This window comes from Eucyclogobius newberryi, unplaced genomic scaffold (genome assembly GCF_026437365.1).
Source record: "Eucyclogobius newberryi isolate DKJ021-1_F unplaced genomic scaffold, fEucNew1.0.hap1 SCAF_8, whole genome shotgun sequence".
In the NCBI taxonomy this organism is placed as follows: Eukaryota; Metazoa; Chordata; class Actinopteri; order Gobiiformes; family Gobiidae; genus Eucyclogobius; species Eucyclogobius newberryi.
In genome coordinates, this window is record NW_027316500.1 from 34,353,398 (window position 1) to 34,370,852 (window position 17,455).

Consider the following 17,455-nt stretch of genomic DNA (forward strand, 5'->3'; position numbering starts at 1 on the left):
TCCTCTGCCCCTCGCCCTCCTCCTCTGCCCTTCGCCCTCCTCCTCTCGCCCTCGCCCTCTGCCTCTCGCCCTCCTCTGCCTCTCGTCCTCCTCCTCTGCCCCTCGCCCTCCTCCTCTGCCCCTCGCCCTCCTCCTCTCGCCCTCGCCCTCGCCCTCTGCCTCTCGCCCTCGCCCTCTGCCTCTCGCCCTCCTCTGCCTCTCGCCCTCCTCTGCCTCTCGTCCTCCTCCTCTGCCTCTCGTCCTCCTCCTCTGACTCTCGTCCTCCTCCTCTGCCTCTCGCCCTCCTCTGCCTCTCGTCCTCCTCCTCTGACTCTCGTCCTCCTCCTCTGCCTCTCGTCCTCCTCCTCTGCCTCTCGTCCTCCTCCTCTGACTCTCGTCCTCCTCCTCTGACTCTCGTCCTCCTCCTCTGCCTCTCGCCCTCCTCTGACTCTCGTCCTCCTCCTCTGCCTCTCGCCCTCCTCTGCCTCTCGTCCTCCTCCTCTGCCTCTCGCCCTCCTCTGCCTCTCGTCCTCCTCCTCTGACTCTCGTCCTCCTCCTCTGACTCTCGTCCTCCTCCTCTGCCTCTCGTCCTCCTCCTCTGCCTCTCGTCCTCCTCCTCTGACTCTCGTCCTCCTCCTCTGCCTCTCGCCCTCCTCTGCCTCTCGTCCTCCTCCTCTGACTCTCGTCCTCCTCCTCTGCCTCTCGCCCTCCTCTGCCTCTCGTCCTCCTCCTCTGACTCTCGTCCTCCTCCTCTGCCTCTCGTCCTCCTCCTCTGCCTCTCGTCCTCCTCCTCTGACTCTCGTCCTCCTCCTCTGCCTCTCGCCCTCCTCTGCCTCTCGCCCTCCTCTGCCTCTCGTCCTCCTCCTCTGCCTCTCGCCCTCCTCTGCCTCTCGTCCTCCTCCTCTGCCTCTCGTCCTCCTCCTCTGACTCTCGTCCTCCTCCTCTGCCTCTCGCCCTCCTCTGCCTCTCGTCCTCCTCCTCTGCCTCTCGCCCTCCTCTGCCTCTCGTCCTCCTCCTCTGCCTCTCGCCCTCCTCTGCCTCTCGTCCTCCTCTGACTCTCGTCCTCCTCCTCTGCCTCTCGCCCTCCTCTGCCTCTCGTCCTCCTCCTCTGCCTCTCGTCCTCCTCCTCTGCCTCTCGCCCTCCTCTGCCTCTCGTCCTCCTCCTCTGCCTCTCGTCCTCCTCCTCTGACTCTCGTCCTCCTCCTCTGCCTCTCGCCCTCCTCTGCCTCTCGTCCTCCTCCTCTGACTCTCGTCCTCCTCCTCTGACTCTCGTCCTCCTCCTCTGCCTCTCGCCCTCCTCTGCCTCTCGTCCTCCTCCTCTGACTCTCGTCCTCCTCCTCTGCCTCTCGCCCTCCTCCTCTGACTCTCGTCCTCCTCCTCTGCCCCTCCTCCTCCTCCTCTGCCCCTTCTCCTCTGCAGAGACAGTATAATAGCTTGTTTGATGTGTTGCCAGTGACGACCAGCTGGAGGACTCGGACAGTGAAGATCATTCCAGATCTGAGTCTGTCACAGGTAAAAATCAACTTATTTGACTCTTTTCTCACAGTCGAGTAAATGATCTGAATGAGCAGTTTAAAAATGTTCTTTTTCAAATCTGTGAAATACTTTTACTCTTCATCGTTAAACGTCATGAGGATGGTGATGGTGAGGATGATGATGATGATGAATGTGATGATGAGGATGGGGATGGTGATGATGATGGTGATGGTGATGATGAGGATGGTGAGGATGATGATGGTGGTGGTGATGATGATGAGGATGGTGAGGATGATGAGGATGAATGTGATGATGAGGATGGTGATGATGATGAGGATGGTGAGGATGATGATGATTGTGATGATGAGGTTGGTGATGATTGTGATGATGATTGTGATGATGATGGTGATGATGATGGTGATTGTGGTGAGGATGATGATGATTGTGATGATGATGGTGATGATGATTGTGATTGTGGTGAGGATGATGATGATGATTGTGATGATGATGGTGATGATGATTGTGATTGTGGTGAGGATGATGATGATGATTGTGATTGTGGTGAGGATGATGATGATGATTGTGATTGTGGTGAGGATGATGATGATGATTGTGATTGTGGTGAGGATGATGATGATGATTGTGATGATGATGGTGATGGTGATTGTGGTGAGGATGATGATGATGATTGTGATGATGATGGTGATGATGATGGTGATTGTGGTGAGGATGATGATGATGATTGTGATTGTGGTGAGGATGATGATGATGATTGTGATGATGATGGTGATGATGATGGTGATTGTGGTGAGGATGATGGTGATGATTGTGATGATGATGATGATGATGATGATGATGATGATGGTGATGATGATGGTGATTGTGGTGAGGATGATGGTGATGATTGTGATGATGATGATGATGATGGTGATGATGATGGTGATTGTGGTGAGGATGATGATGATGATTGTGATGATGATGATGATGATGGTGATGATGATGGTGATTGTGGTGAGGATGATGGTGATGATTGTGATGATGATGATGATGATGATGATGATGGTGATGATGATGGTGATTGTGGTGAGGATGATGATGATGATTGTGATGATGATGGTGATGATGATGGTGATTGTGGTGAGGATGATGGTGATGATTGTGATGATGATGATGATGATGGTGATGATGATGGTGATTGTGGTGAGGATGATGATGATGATTGTGATGATGATGGTGATGATGATGGTGATGATGATTGTGATTGTGGTGAGGATTGTGATGGTGATGATTGTGATGATGGTGAGGATTGTGATGATGGTGAGGATGGTGATGATGATTGTGATGGTGATGATTGTGATGATTGTGATGGTGATGGTGGTGGTGATGATGATGGTGATGATTGTGATGATTGTGACGATGGTGATGATGATGATGATGGTGAGGATTGTGAGGAGGATGATGTTTGTGATGTGGTGGTTGTGCTGATGAGGAGGAGGATGATGATGATGATGGTGATGAGAAGATGATTGTGATGGTGAGGAGGATGAGGATGATGAGGATGATGGTGGTGAGGATGGTGATGAGGATGATGGTGGTGAGGATGGTGATGAGGATGAGGATGATGATGGTGAGGATGATGATGATGATTCCGTTCTCTCTGTGGCAGGCCCTCAGTCTCAGTGGGACAGCATGGACGTGCACCTCTCTGTGTCGGCGCTGTCCGTCCTGCAGCAGCCGGAGAAGCTGCAGTGGGAGGTGGTGGCCAGCGTTCTGGAGGACACGGTGAAGGACCTGGAGGAACTCGGGGCCAATCCCTCGTCCCTGCCCCAGCCGTCCAAACCCTTCGGCCAGCCCAAACCCAAAGACCGCCCCTCGGAGCACCACAACATTCCCTTCCCCTGCCTTTTAGCCGGCGGCCTGCTGAGTTACCGCTCCGCCCCCAACAACACGCCCACCACTTCCGCTTCCTCCCCGCGACGCGCCGTTCCGCCGCAGGACCACGGCGCCATGGAGATCGAGAACGCGCAGACGGCCTCGTCGCACGAGCCGCCGCTGTTCCCGAACTCGCAGCCCTCCAGCCCGTCCCCTGCCGGGCCCACGACGCGGCGCTCCGTCCCCGTCCTGCTGCTCTACAGCATCCGCGAAGTGGACGACAAAAACACGGGGCAAGTTTTTACACAGATGAACAATTTGATGAGCAACCACGAGGAGGGCTTCACCGTGCCGCAGATCATCGAGATGGAGTTCGATTCTCACGAGCAGCTCCTCCTCCAGGACCCGCCCATCACCTACATTCAGCAGTTCGCCGACGCGGCGGGGAACTTGGCCGCGTTGGACGGACACGTTGACAAATGGAGCACGCTAGCGTCCGCGGCTAACGTCTCCACCCCTTTCCCCAAACCCGGCTCGTTAGTGCAATGCTTACGTTTACCCAAAGCGCTGGAGAACGAAACTCTCTATGTGGATTCCATAACGCCGTGTTTCGACGGCGTGCACCTGCTCATCGGCCTGCAACAGAGCTGCGGCGCCGAGTCGCTGACCGCCACCAATCAAGTCGAAGCTCTGAACAACCTGAACCGGCTGCACTCGGCTCTGAGCAAAGCGGACGGTTTGCACAACGGCGTCGAGAGCCTTCCCAAAACCACCAGTCAAACGCAGTTGATATTACCGCCCAGCGACCACGAGGAGCACCAGCAGAGGGCGCTCAGCCAAGGCGGAGGCTATTTAGCGCTGTACAAGCTCAACTACTCCACGAGGATTGTAACTTTGGACGAGGAGCCGGTGAAGCTGCAGCAGATCAGCGACGCCTCGGACGCCATCACCTCTTTAATCCTGCTCCCGCCGGACGTGCTGGACAACCGCGAGGAGGACAGCGAGGAGAGCCAGGACGACACGCCTAAAAACGGCACCGCGAAGAGCGGGAAGAGCCCCCCGTTGTCGCAAGGGGCGCGGCGCGGCGAGGTGAGCGGGTTGGGACACTTGGTAGTGACGACCCGGGCCGGCTTCATCATGATCCTGGACCTGTCCTCGCTGGAGGTTCTGGCCAAAGTCGAGCCGCCCAAGAAAGAAGGCTCCAGCGACGAGACGGACCCGTTTGTGTCGGTGACGTACTGCTCCGGGACCGACCGCCTCTGCGCCGCCACCAGAGGTCAGTCGTGAGCAGGAGGCGCGTGTCCAGAGGGGGGCAGTAGAGTGCGATTACGCCACTCGAGGAGTCGGTTGTAAAATGTGGTTCAGATTGTGGTTTTTGAGGTGAACCGGACAGACAAATATGAAATAATGCTCCGATTCTGGTATTTCCAAAGAAGTGAAACTAGAATGACAAAAACACATCCTGTCTGAAGCTGTGAGAAGTGCAAAGGTCGGATTTATTTCATGTTAAAATGGAAGAACTTGTGTAAACTTAAAGGACACATATTCCTCACATTTAGCTTCAGTTTGATCAGTCCTGGTCTTCTCCCTCAGAACACTCTGAGCTCTCCTGCTTTTCAACTCCATAAATCATCACATATCATTTCAGCCGCGTGGCATTAAAACATGTTTAAAGGCAGAATATGTGTCCTTTAAGATGAGAGAACCTGTTTGAGGACATGCAGCAGGGAGCGCCCCGCTGGAGCCGTGCTCGTGTTACTGGAGTGCAACATTTCAATCGTTTTTAATTATAGGGAAGGTTATATTTATTACGTTTTTTTACCTGTCATAATTCTTGCTCCAGAGTGCAGCTGAAATGCATCATGGTCTTTGTCGTTCTGCTTTCAGCTGCAGCAACAACAACAACAACAACAACACAATATGACAGTATTTCCGTTTGTACTTTAAATCTGTTCATTTGACTTCATTTATTCACATTAGTTCACGTCTGATCAAAGGAATCATAAAGCAGGACGGCTCAGTCTGGTCCGGCTCAGTCTGGTCCGGCTCAGTCTGGTCCGGCTCAGGTCTGGTCCGGCTCAGGTCTGGTCCGGCTCAGGTCTGGTCCGGCTCAGGTCTGGTCCGGCTCAGTCTGGTCCGGCTCAGTCTGGTCCGGCTCAGGTCTGGTCCGGCTCAGTCTGGTCCGGCTCAGGTCTGGTCCGGCTCAGGTCTGGTCCGGCTCAGGTCTGGTCCGGCTCAGGTCTGGTCCGGCTCAGGTCTGGTCCGGCTCAGGTCTGGTCCGGCTCAGTCTCAGTTTTCACTTTAGTTTAAATTCTTAAATCAAATGCTGGTGATTCTGGCTCTAGCTCAAAGTTGTATTTGTCAGTGATCAAAAGTCTCGAACCAGAAGTGGGAGTGGTCAGTGAGACAGCGTGCTGGTCATCTCCATGATGGTCATCTCCATGATGGTCATCTCCATGATGGTCATCTCCATGATGCATGATGGTCATCTCCTTGATGGTCATCTCCGTGATGGTCATCTCCATGATGGTCATCTCCATGATGCATGATGGTCATCTCCTTGATGGTCATCTCCATGATGGTCATCTCCGTGATGGTCATCTCCATGATGCATGATGGTCATCTCCTTGATGGTCATCTCCATGATGGTCATCTCCATGATGGTCATCTCCGTGATGGTCATCTCCATGATGGTCATCTCCATGATGGTCATCTCCATGATGGTCATCTCCATGATGCATGATGGTCATCTCCATGATGGTCATCTCCGTGATGGTCATCTCCATGATGGTCATCTCCATGATGCATGATGGTCATCTCCTTGATGGTCATCTCCATGATGGTCATCTCCGTGATGGTCATCTCCATGATGCATGATGGTCATCTCCTTGATGGTCATCTCCATGATGGTCATCTCCATGATGGTCATCTCCGTGATGGTCATCTCCATGATGGTCATCTCCATGATGGTCATCTCCATGATGCATGATGGTCATCTCCATGATGGTCATCTCCATGATGCATGATGGTCATCTCCGTGATGGTCATCTCCGTGATGGTCATCTCCATGATGGTCATCTCCGTGATGGTCATCTCCGTGATGGTCATCTCCATGATGCATGATGGTCATCTCCTTGATGGTCATCTCCGTGATGGTCATCTCCATGATGGTCATCTCCATGATGCATGATGGTCATCTCCGTGATGGTCATCTCCGTGATGGTCATCTCCATGATGGTCATCTCCATGATGGCGTGTCTCCTGGTCCAGCACTGACCGTGTGTTTGCAGGTGGAGAACTTCATTTCCTTCAAATTGGAGGCGTTTGTGACGACGTGGACGACGGCGACATGTTCATCGATGGCCCTCTTTCTAAAGGGTCCGAGGTTCTGCTGGAGGGAGCCAAAGCCTGCTCCAACCCCTCCAGCCCCGGCATCATAGGTAAGTCCTCCCCCTCCAGCCCCGGCATCATAGGTAACTCCTCCCCCTCCAGCCCCGGCATCATAGGTAACTCCTCCCCCTCCAGCCCCGGCATCATAGGTAAGTCCTCCCCCTTCAGCCCCGGCATCATAGGTAACTCCTCCCCCTGCAGCCCCGGCATCATAGGTAACTCCTCCCCCTTCAGCCCCGGCATCATAGGTAACTCCTCCCCCTCCAGCCCCGGCATCATAGGTAACTCCTCCCCCTCCTGCCCCGCCCCCTCCAGCCCCGGCATCATAGGTAACTCCTCCCCCTCCTGCCCCGCCCCCTCCAGCCCCAGCATCATATGTAAGTCCTCCCCCTTCAGCCCCGGCATCATAGGTAACTCCTCCCCCTTCAGCCCCGGCATCATAGGTAACTCCTCCCCCTCCAGCCCCGGCATCATAGGTAACTCCTCCCCCTCCTGCCCCGCCCCCTCCAGCCCCAGCATCATATGTAACTCCTCCCCCTCCAGCTTGATAGATCACGTTTTATACCAGGTTTGGCCCTTGACATCAATAATGCCAAATACAGAGTGAAAGATGAGCATCAGGACGCAAACACAGCTGAGTCTCATCCTGTGGTCTTCTCAGGAGTGGACCTTCTGGTGGAGCAGCCGCTGAGCGCAGACTGCCTCATGTCTCTGGTGGAGCTGACGCGCTTCGAGACCCTCACGCCGAGGTTCTCAGCCACAGTTCCTCCGTGTTGGGTCGAAGTGCAACAGGAGCAGCAGCAGCGCCGACATCCACAACATCTGCACCAGCAACACCACGGAGACGCCGCCCAGCACACCAGGACCTGGAAGCTGCAGACGGACAGGTACAGGCCAGGTTTAGACTGGCTTTAGACTGGCTTTAGACCGGCTTTAGACCGGCTTTAGACCGCCTTTAGACCGGCTTTAGACCTGCTTTAGTCCCGCTTTAGACCCGCTTTAGTCCTGCTTTAGTCCCGCTTTAGTCCCGCTTTAGTCCTGCTTTAGACCCGCTTTAGTCCTGCTTTAGACCTGCTTTAGTCCCGCTTTAGACCCGCTTTAGTCCTGCTTTAGACCTGCTTTAGACCTGCTTTAGTCCCGCTTTAGACCTGCTTTAGACCCGCTTTAGTCCCGCTTTAGTCCTGCTTTAGTCCCGCTTTAGTCCCGCTTTAGTCCTGCTTTAGTCCCGCTTTAGTCCTGCTTTAGACCCGCTTTAGTCCTGCTTTAGTCCTGCTTTAGTCCTGCTTTAGACCTGCTTTAGACCTGCTTTATGTTTGTTCTGCTGGTGTCTGATGTCCTCTCGTCTCTTCTGTGCAGCTCGAGTTGGGACGAGCACGTCCTGGAGCTGGTCCTGCCTAAGGCGTGTCTGGTGGGACACGTGGACTTTAAGTTTGTGTTGAACTCAAACATCGTGAATATTCCTCAGATTCAGGTCACGCTGCTGAAGAACAAAGCTCCTGGACTCGGCAAAGTCAGCGGTGAGGACCAAACGCCTTCAGACATCCCAGTGCATTGTCCTTCACGCTTGACCTTGTGTCCTTCACGCTTGACCTTGTGTCCTTCACGCTTGACCTTGTGTCCTTTACGCTTGACCTTGTGTCCTCCTCAGAGACGCCTGTGGACCGGCCCATCTCCTTCCCCCTGTCCAACCTTCACTCAAACGGAGAGAAGAACGGGCCCCTGCTCCACGACTTCAGTGAAGACATTCAGTTCATGGACATCGAGGACACCGCGGGTACGAGCTCAAACGCCAGAACAGAATGTGACGTGAGCGGAACGTTTGAGTCGTGACGAGTAGAACGACCGCGCGTGGACGAATACACCATCCATCGCACCAGGGACAGGAAGTGACATCACACCAGGGACACTCATTCCAGTCAAAGTTTATGCAGAATTTAAACAAAGAAACTACTTTTTTGACTTTCTAAACACCAGTGGTTACTGGGTAATATCCTAGTGTGATGTCATCAATCACAAACAGGAAGTGAAATTATAAACATCAAAATATGCGATTCTGTGATTGGGTTTTTATAATTTTTGGGAAAATCATTTTATCAGAACTGCATTTTAGTTCAATAAGTAGTCCGACCTGTAGGGGGCGCTTCTTGTATTCTTGCTCCAGGTCTTTTCCGTGTCACACTCGGGTTTACTGAATTTATTCTGCTTTTATTTTCTCAAACTGTGACACATGTTTATAACATCTATGGTGTAATTCATAAGGCTTTGGCCCTGTTTACAGCCTGGGTTGTTTTTAGGTTGTTGCTAGGTAACTGGTGGAATTACCTCTGTCACATGATCTGCTCGTGTCCAACCAGAAAGTCACTTGATAAACGTCACCAAAACTGGACAAGACTAGGCCAAATGTCCTGTAAAATCTGAAATCTAATAAAAATTCGAAGTGTAGAGAGTTGTTCTTCTCATCAAAGGTTTTGGATTTCCTTCTCATTAGAGCGCCCCCTCTCTGTCAGACCCTGAAATAATATCTTCTCCTCAGGCTCGATACTGTGTCCGTTCCTGGAGGAGCAACGGGAGGACATCCTGTGTGGGCCCGTGTGGTTGGCCAGTGGGCTGGACCTGTCTGGACACGCGGGAATGATCAGCCTCACCAGCCCCACACTGGTCAAAGGTACGAGCGTCCACCCGCCCCACACTGGTCAAATGTACGAGCGTCCACCCGCCCCACACTGGTCAAATGTACGAGCGTCCACCCGCCCACACTGGTCAAATGTACGAGTGTCCACCCGCCCCACACTGGTCAAATGTACGAGCATCCACCCGCTTTAAACTGGTCAAAGGTACGAGCGTCCACCCGCCCCACGTTAGTCAAATGTACGAGCGTCCACCTGCTTTAAACTGGTCAAAGGTACAATCGTCCACCCGCCCCACAGTGTTCAAATGTACGAGCGTCCACCTGCTTTAAACTGGTCAAAGGTACAATCGTCCACCCGCCCCACAGTGTTCAAAGGTACGAGCGTCCACCCGCCCCCACTGGTCAAATGTACGAGCATCCTCCCGCCCCATGTTGGTCAAATGTACGAGCGTCCACCCGGCCACACTGGTCAAAGGTACAAGCGTCCACCCGCCCCACAGTGTTCAAATGTACGAGCGTCCACCTGCTTTAAACTGGTCAAAGGTACAATCGTCCACCCGCCCCACAGTGTTCAAAGGTACGAGCGTCCACCCGCCCCCACTGGTCAAATATACAAGTTTCCACCCCCCCACAGTGGTCAAAGGTACAATCGTCCACCCGCCCACCCTGGTCAAAGGTACAAGCGTCCACCCGCCCCACAGTGTTCAAAGGTACGAGCGTTCCTGTGACGTCCTTAATCATATTTTGATGATTATTTTTGATATTCCGGCTTCAGTCGTGGTATTTTCACCTTTTTATTTGGTTAAAATGTGTCAAAGGTCAGACCAGTGGGCCCAGAGGTGAGGACGGGGCATCTAAGTTTAAATCCTGTGTGCTTTCAGGGATGGCGGGGGGAAAGTACCGTTCGTTCCTGGTCCACATCAAAGCGGTCACAGATAAGAGTCTGGAGGACAGTCCTCGGCCCGTGGTGCGGATGTCCAGCTCCAAACCTCAGAGCTCCAAAGGTCACTCTCTGTCCACGCTGCTGCAGAGGGCACAGGCCTCCAAGGTCACGACTCCTTTTCTACCTTTGTTTGGGCTAAATCAGGGTTTGTCGAGTGTTAGAACTACAATATCTGTGGCTTAGTCTCACTTTAGACTTTAGCTCTTGTTTAGACCCGTGTTAGCTCTTATTTAGACCCGTGTTAGCTCTTGTTTAGATCCGCTTTAACTCTTATTTAGAGATGCTTTAGCTCTCATTTAGACCCGTCTTAGCTCTTGTTTGGACCCGTGTTAGCTCTTATTTAGACCCGTGTTAGCTCTTGTTTAGACCCGTTTTAACTCTTAATTAGAGATGCTTTAGCTCTTATTTAGACCCGCTTTAGCTCTCATTTAGACCCGTCTTAACTCTTATTTAGACCCGTGTTAGCTCTTATTTAGAGCTGTGTTAGCTCTTATTTAGACCCGTGTTAGCTCTTATTTAGACCCGTGTTAGCTCTTAAATAGACCCATGTTAGCTCTTATTTAGACCCGTGTTAGCTCTTATTTAGACCCGTGTTAGCTCTTATTTAGACCCGTGTTAGCTCTTAAATAGACCCGTGTTAGCTCTTAAATAGACCCGTGTTAGCTCTTATTTAGACCCGTGTTAGCTCTTATTTAGACCCGTGTTAGCTCTTATTTAGACCCGTGTTAGCTCTTAAATAGACCCGTGTTAGCTCTTATTTAGACCCGTGTTAGCTCTTATTTAGACCCGTGTTAGCTCTTAAATAGACCCATGTTAGCTCTTATTTAGACCCGTGTTAGCTCTTATTTAGACCCGTGTTAGCTCTTATTTAGACCTGTGTTAGCTCTTAAATAGACCCGTGTTAGCTCTTAAATAGACCCATGTTAGCTCTTATTTAGACCCGTGTTAGCTCTTATTTAGACCCGTGTTAGCTCTTATTTAGACCTGTGTTAGCTCTTAAATAGACCCGTGTTAGCTCTTAAATAGACCCATGTTAGCTCTTATTTAGACCCGTGTTAGCTCTTATTTAGACCCGTGTTAGCTCTTATTTAGACCTGTGTTAGCTCTTAAATAGACCCGTGTTAGCTCTTAAATAGACCCATGTTAGCTCTTATTTAGACCCGTGTTAGCTCTCGTGGGTAAATCAAACTGACCTTCAGAGTGGTCTTGTCTTCGCAGGAGAAGGTGACGGGAGTGAAGTCTGAGGCGCCGACGCCCTCGAAGAAGGTGGAGAACCTCCGAGGCTGTGACCTTCTGCAGGAGGTGTCAGTCACAATCAGACGCTTCAAGAAGACGTCCATAACCAAAGAGAGGTACAACCATTGTGTTTGGTTCTAGTCCCTCAGAGTGCAGAGATGATTGTGTTTGGTTCTCGTCCCTCAGAGTGCAGAGATGATTGTGTTTGGTTCTCGTCCCTCAGAGTGCAGAGATGATTGTGTTTGGTTCTCGTCCCTCAGAGTGCAGAGATGATTGTGTTTGGTTCTAGTCCCTCAGAGTGCAGAGATGATTGTGTTTGGTTCTAGTCCCTCAGAGTGCAGAGATGATTGTGTTTGGTTCTAGTCCCTCAGAGTGCAGAGATGATTGTGTTTGGTTCTCGTCCCTCAGAGTGCAGAGATGATTGTGTTTGGTTCTCGTCCCTCAGAGTGCAGAGATGATTGTGTTTGGTTCTCGTCCCTCAGAGTGCAGAGATGATTGTGTTTGGTTCTAGTCCCTCAGAGTGCAGAGATGATTGTGTTTGGTTCTAGTCCCTCAGAGTGCAGAGATGATTGTGTTTGGTTCTAGTCCCTCAGAGTGCAGAGATGATTGTGTTTGGTTCTAGTCCCTCAGAGTGCATAGATGATTGTTTTTGGTTCTAGTCCCTCAGAGTGCAGAGATGATTGTTTTGGTTCTAGTCCCTCAGAGTGCAGAGATGATTGTGTTTGGTTCTAGTCCCTCAGAGTGCAGAGATGATTGTGTTTGGTTCTAGTCCCTCAGAGTGCAGAGATGATTGTGTTTGGTTCTCGTCCCTCAGAGTGCAGAGATGATTGAGTTTGGTTCTAGTCCCTCAGAGTGCAGAGATGATTGTGTTTGGTTCTAGTCCCTCAGAGTGCAGAGATGATTGTGTTTGGTTCTCGTCCCTCAGAGTGCAGAGATGATTGTGTTTGGTTCTCGTCCCTCAGAGTGCAGAGATGATTGTGTTTGGTTCTCGTCCCTCAGAGTGCAGAGATGATTGTGTTTGGTTCTAGTCCCTCAGAGTGCAGAGATGATTGTGTTTGGTTCTAGTCCCTCAGAGTGCAGAGATGATTGTGTTTGGTTCTAGTCCCTCAGAGTGCAGAGATGATTGTGTTTGGTTCTCGTCCCTCAGAGTGCAGAGATGATTGAGTTTGGTTCTAGTCCCTCAGAGTGCAGAGATGATTGTGTTTGGTTCTAGTCCCTCAGAGTGCAGAGATGATTGTGTTTGGTTCTAGTCCCTCAGAGTGCAGAGATGATTGTGTTTGGTTCTCGTCCCTCAGAGTGCAGAGATGATTGTGTTTGGTTCTCGTCCCTCAGAGTGCAGAGATGATTGTGTTTGGTTCTAGTCCCTCAGAGTGCAGAGATGATTGTGTTTGGTTCTCGTCCCTCAGAGTGCAGAGATGATTGTGTTTGGTTCTCGTCCCTCAGAGTGCAGAGATGATTGTTTTGGTTCTAGTCCCTCAGAGTGCAGAGATGATTGTGTTTGGTTCTAGTCCCTCAGAGTGCAGAGATGATTGTGTTTGGTTCTCGTCCCTCAGAGTGCAGAGATGATTGTGTTTGGTTCTCGTCCCTCAGAGTGCAGAGATGATTGTGTTTGGTTCTCGTCCCTCAGAGTGCAGAGATGATTGTGTTTGGTTCTCGTCCCTCAGAGTGCAGAGATGTGCCATGCTGCAGTTCCCAGACTTCCATGAGAGGCTTCTGGAGACTCTTTGTCGTCCGATCGAGGGCGTGGCCTGCACCGAGCACGCTCAGAGCCTCATCCTGGACATTCTGTGCTGGCTCGCGGGAGTCTTCTCGAACGGACCCTGCAGGTAACGAGGCGCTACTGCAGATGCTCAGGATGGATTTAAGATTTCAAACAAGAGAATGGTTTATTTTATGCAAATGTTTGAAAGAAGATGTTGCACTGGAAAATGTACAATATTAAGACATTTAATTATTAAGAAATGTATCAGTGTTTATCTTGATTTGAGTATATCTTGTTTTAAACAGGATCTGACAATAGAACAAGCTTTATTATTATTTCAAGTCTCGTAGCTTTTGTAGCAGCTTTACATGAAGTCAGAATATACTCAAAGTAGATAGACTATATAGTATTGTGTTATTTCTCTGGTGATTCTGACCTCAGTCTGTTCTGACCTCAGTCTGTCTGTTCTGACCTCAGTCTGTCTGTTCTGACCTCAGTCTGTTCTGACCTCAGTCTGTTCTGACCTCAGTCTGTCTGTTCTGACCTCAGTCTGTCTGTTCTGACCTCAGTCTGTCTGTTCTGACCTCAGTCTGTCTGTTCTGACCTCAGAGGTCAGAACAGACTGTCTGTTCTGACCTCAGTCTGTTCTGACCTCAGTCTGTTCTGACCTCAGTCTGTCTGTTCTGACCTCAGTCTGTTCTGACCTCAGTCTGTTCTGACCTCAGTCTGTTCTGACCTCAGTCTGTCTGTTCTGACCTCAGTCTGTCTGTTCTGACCTCAGTCTGTCTGTTCTGACCTCAGACAGTCTGTTCTGACCTCAGTCTGTTCTGACCTCAGTCTGTTCTGACCTCAGTCTGTCTGTTCTGACCTCAGACTGTCTGTTCTGACCTCAGTCTGTCTGTTCTGACCTCAGTCTGTCTGTTCTGACCTCAGACAGTCTGTTCTGACCTCAGACAGTCTGTTCTGACCTCAGTGTGCTGTGGTCTTTGCTCCTCAGTCTGAAGGAGGGGAAGGAGGCTCTGCTGCTCAAGTCACGCCTGAGATTGACCGACATCGTCCGAGTTTGTTTCTTTGAGGCCGGACGCAGCATTTCACACAAATGTGCTCGTTTCCTCGCACTTTGTATCAGGTGAGATCGAGTTGTGTTCTCTGATGGTCAGTGACTCTGCCGGTCAGTGACTCTGCAGGTCAGTGACTCTGCAGGTCAGTGACTCTGCAGGTCAGTGACTCTGCAGGTCAGTGACTCTGATGGTCAGTGACTCTGCAGACGCATGCTCAGGTCATGGTTCACTTGTGTTGTGTGTGCAGTAATGGTAAAGGGGAGTCGGCTCAGCAGGGTTTTGGAGTCAGTCTCCTCAAAGCTCTCATCGAGAATATGCCTTATTTACCTGCAGCCGCCACCGGAGGTCAGTGCAGAGCATGGTTATACTTTGTGACAAAGATGTAGCTTTATTTTCAGTTTTAAATGGTACGTTTCTGTTCCTCTCAGGTTCAGTCTTCTGGTACTTTGTCCTGCTGAACTACGTGAAGGAGGAGGATCTGGCCGGGTGCAGCTCAGCCTGTGCCTCTTTACTCACCCAAGTGTCCCGGCAGCTGCAGGACCGCCTCACTCCACTGGAAGCGCTCTTACAGACCAGGTACATCGATGTTAGGGCCTCGTTTCCTCTGGGAAAAAAGTGTCATTTAGGATTAGATTTGATTTATGAACATAATTTTTTTTCTGAGGTTCTTAAACTGCATTTTTGTGCATAATTTTCTAATTTTTTTCAACCTGTCGCACATTCTGTGCCTCCTCTGGTGTTTCCTCTGGTGTTTCCTCTGGTGTTTCCTCTGGTGTTTCCTCTGGTGTTTCCTCTGGTGTTTCCTCTGGTGTTTCCACAGATACGGTTTGTACAGTTCTCCTTTCGACCCGGTTCTGTTCGACCTGGAGGTGAGCGGCTCCTCCTGCAAGAACGCATACAACAGCAGCATCGGAGTCCAGTCCGACGAGATCGACCTGTCGGAGATACTCTCAGGTACCAGCGCAGACACTGTCCTCCTCTGCATCCCCCCGGTCCTCCTCTGCGCCCCCCCGGCCCTCCTCTGCACCCCCCGGCCCTCCTCTGCGTTCCCCCGGGCCTCCTCTGCGTCCCCCCGGTCCTCCTCTGCACCCCCCCGGTCCCCCCGGTCCTCCTCTGCACCCCCCCGGTCCCCCCGGTCCTCCTCTGCGTCCCCCCGGCCCTCCTCTGCGTCCCCCGGCCCTCCTCTGCACCCCCCCGGTCCCCCCGGTCCTCCTCTGCGCCCCCCGGTCCTCCTCTGCGCCCCCCCGGCCCTCCTCTGCACCCCCCGGCCCTCCTCTGCGTTCCCCCGGGCCTCCTCTGCGTCCCCCCGGTCCTCCTCTGCGCCCCCCCGGTCCTCCTCTGCGCCCCCCCGGCCCTCCTCTGCGCCCCCCCGGCCCTCCTCTGCGTCCCCCGGTCCTCCTCTGCGTCCCCCCGGTCCTCACGTCTTCTCTCTGCAGGGAACGGTAAAGTGAGCAGTTGTGCCGCCGCAGAGGGCAGCTTCACGGCTCTGACCGGGCTTCTGGAGGTGGAGCCGCTTCATTTCAGCTGCATCTCCACCAGCGACGGCACCAGGGTGGAGCGCGACGACGCCAGCATGTTCACGGGTGAGGTCGCCATGGTTACGGTCAGATACGCCTCTGTGTCACGTGTTGAGCCTAACCTTGCCCGTCTGTGTGGTCTGCAGTGAGTTCGTTTGGCGTTCCTCCCACTGTCGGGCCTCTGTCGTCGGCCTCGGTGGGCGAAGCGTCCACGGCGCTGAGCTCGGCGGCACAGGTGGCGCTGCAGTCTCTGTCCCACGCCATGGTCTCTGCCGAGCAGCAGCTGCAGGTCCTCCAGGAGAAGCAACAGCAGCTGCTCAAACTGCAGCAACAGGTCTGTGTACGTATGTGAGGGGCAGACGCGCACCGAGCGCGCACCGAGCAAGTCTTTTTTATTGTTTATGCATTTATCTATTTTTATTTTTTCATTATTTTTTAAAATTTGAATAAAATAAACAAAACACGGCCAGAGAGAGAACAGACCGGGTTAGACGTCCGACAAAACTAAACTAAAGCGCATGTAAACCACCCTTTGTGTGTTTTTTTCGGAGGCTATGTCTATAATTTGTCCTCTCAAGACTGCTTTGGAAGCGTCCCAAAGGAGGCGGAGTCTCATGTTCCTCCAGATAAGTCTTAATGTTGTTGGACATTTATCCGCTTCAGTGAGTTTAGATCTGTCTTTATTCCTTAATAGAACACTTTTTTTGTTCTCAATATAGTATGTGTCATTATAAACATGTGACACTGGCGCCCCCTAGTGTTCATCTCCTCCACGTGTCATTATAAACACGTGACACTGGAGCCCCCTAGTGTTCATCTCCTCCACGTGTCATTATAAACACGTGACACTGGAGCCCCCTAGTGTTCATCTCCTCCACGTGTCATTATAAACACGTGACACTGGAGCCCCCTAGTGTTCATCTCCTCCACGTGTCATTATAAACACGTGACACTGGAGCCCCCTAGTGTTCATCTCCTCGTGTCATTATAAACACGTGACACTGGAGCCCCCTAGTGTTCATATCCACGTGACATTATAAACACGTGACACTGGCGCCCCCTAGTGTTCATCTCCTCCACGTGTCATTATAAACACGTGACACTGGAGCCCCCTAGTGTTCATCTCCTCCACGTGTCATTATAAACACGTGACACTGGCGCCCCCTAGTGTTCATCTCCTCCACGTGTCATTATAAACACGTGACACTGGAGCCCCCTAGTGTTCATCTCCTCCACGTGTCATTATAAACACGTGACACTGGAGCCCCCTAGTGTTCATCTCCTCCACGTGTCATTATAAACATGTGACACTGGAGCCCCCTAGTGTTCATCTCCTCCACGTGTCATTATAAACACGTGACACTGGCGCCCCCTAGTGTTCATCTCCTCCACGCGTCATTATAAACATGTGACACTGGAGCCCCCTAGTGTTCATCTCCTCCACGTGTCATTATAAACACGTGACACTGGAGCCCCCTAGTGTTCATCTCCACGTGTCATTATAAACACGTGACACTGGCGCCCCCTAGTGTTCATCTCCTCCACGCGTCATTATAAACATGTGACACTGGCGCCCCCTAGTGTTCATCTCCTCCACGTGTCATTATAAACATGTGACACTGGCGCCCCCTAGTGTTCATCTCCACGCGT

General features: G+C 51.8%; 1 protein-coding gene across 3 annotated transcripts in view; it reads left to right on the plus strand.

Moving 5' to 3' along the window:
• Positions 1–17,455, plus strand: part of birc6 (baculoviral IAP repeat containing 6) — a 143,109-nt gene that overhangs the window by 14,357 nt on the left and 111,297 nt on the right. For 2 of the 3 annotated variants that reach the window (XM_072436816.1, XM_072436817.1), the window contains exons 9-24: positions 1,433–1,491; positions 3,122–4,603; positions 6,618–6,767; positions 7,379–7,604; positions 8,074–8,234; positions 8,366–8,491; positions 9,251–9,382; positions 10,228–10,394; positions 11,508–11,641; positions 13,190–13,351; positions 14,225–14,356; positions 14,536–14,633; positions 14,717–14,864; positions 15,109–15,242; positions 15,725–15,871; positions 15,952–16,145. In XM_072436816.1, the coding sequence (XP_072292917.1) occupies positions 1,433–1,491; positions 3,122–4,603; positions 6,618–6,767; positions 7,379–7,604; positions 8,074–8,234; positions 8,366–8,491; positions 9,251–9,382; positions 10,228–10,394; positions 11,508–11,641; positions 13,190–13,351; positions 14,225–14,356; positions 14,536–14,633; positions 14,717–14,864; positions 15,109–15,242; positions 15,725–15,871; positions 15,952–16,145 (3,652 nt within the window). The remainder of the gene's footprint in view (positions 1–1,432; positions 1,492–3,121; positions 4,604–6,617; positions 6,768–7,378; positions 7,605–8,073; positions 8,235–8,365; positions 8,492–9,250; positions 9,383–10,227; positions 10,395–11,507; positions 11,642–13,189; positions 13,352–14,224; positions 14,357–14,535; positions 14,634–14,716; positions 14,865–15,108; positions 15,243–15,724; positions 15,872–15,951; positions 16,146–17,455) is intronic. The other variant, XM_072436818.1, reaches the window with a different exon arrangement.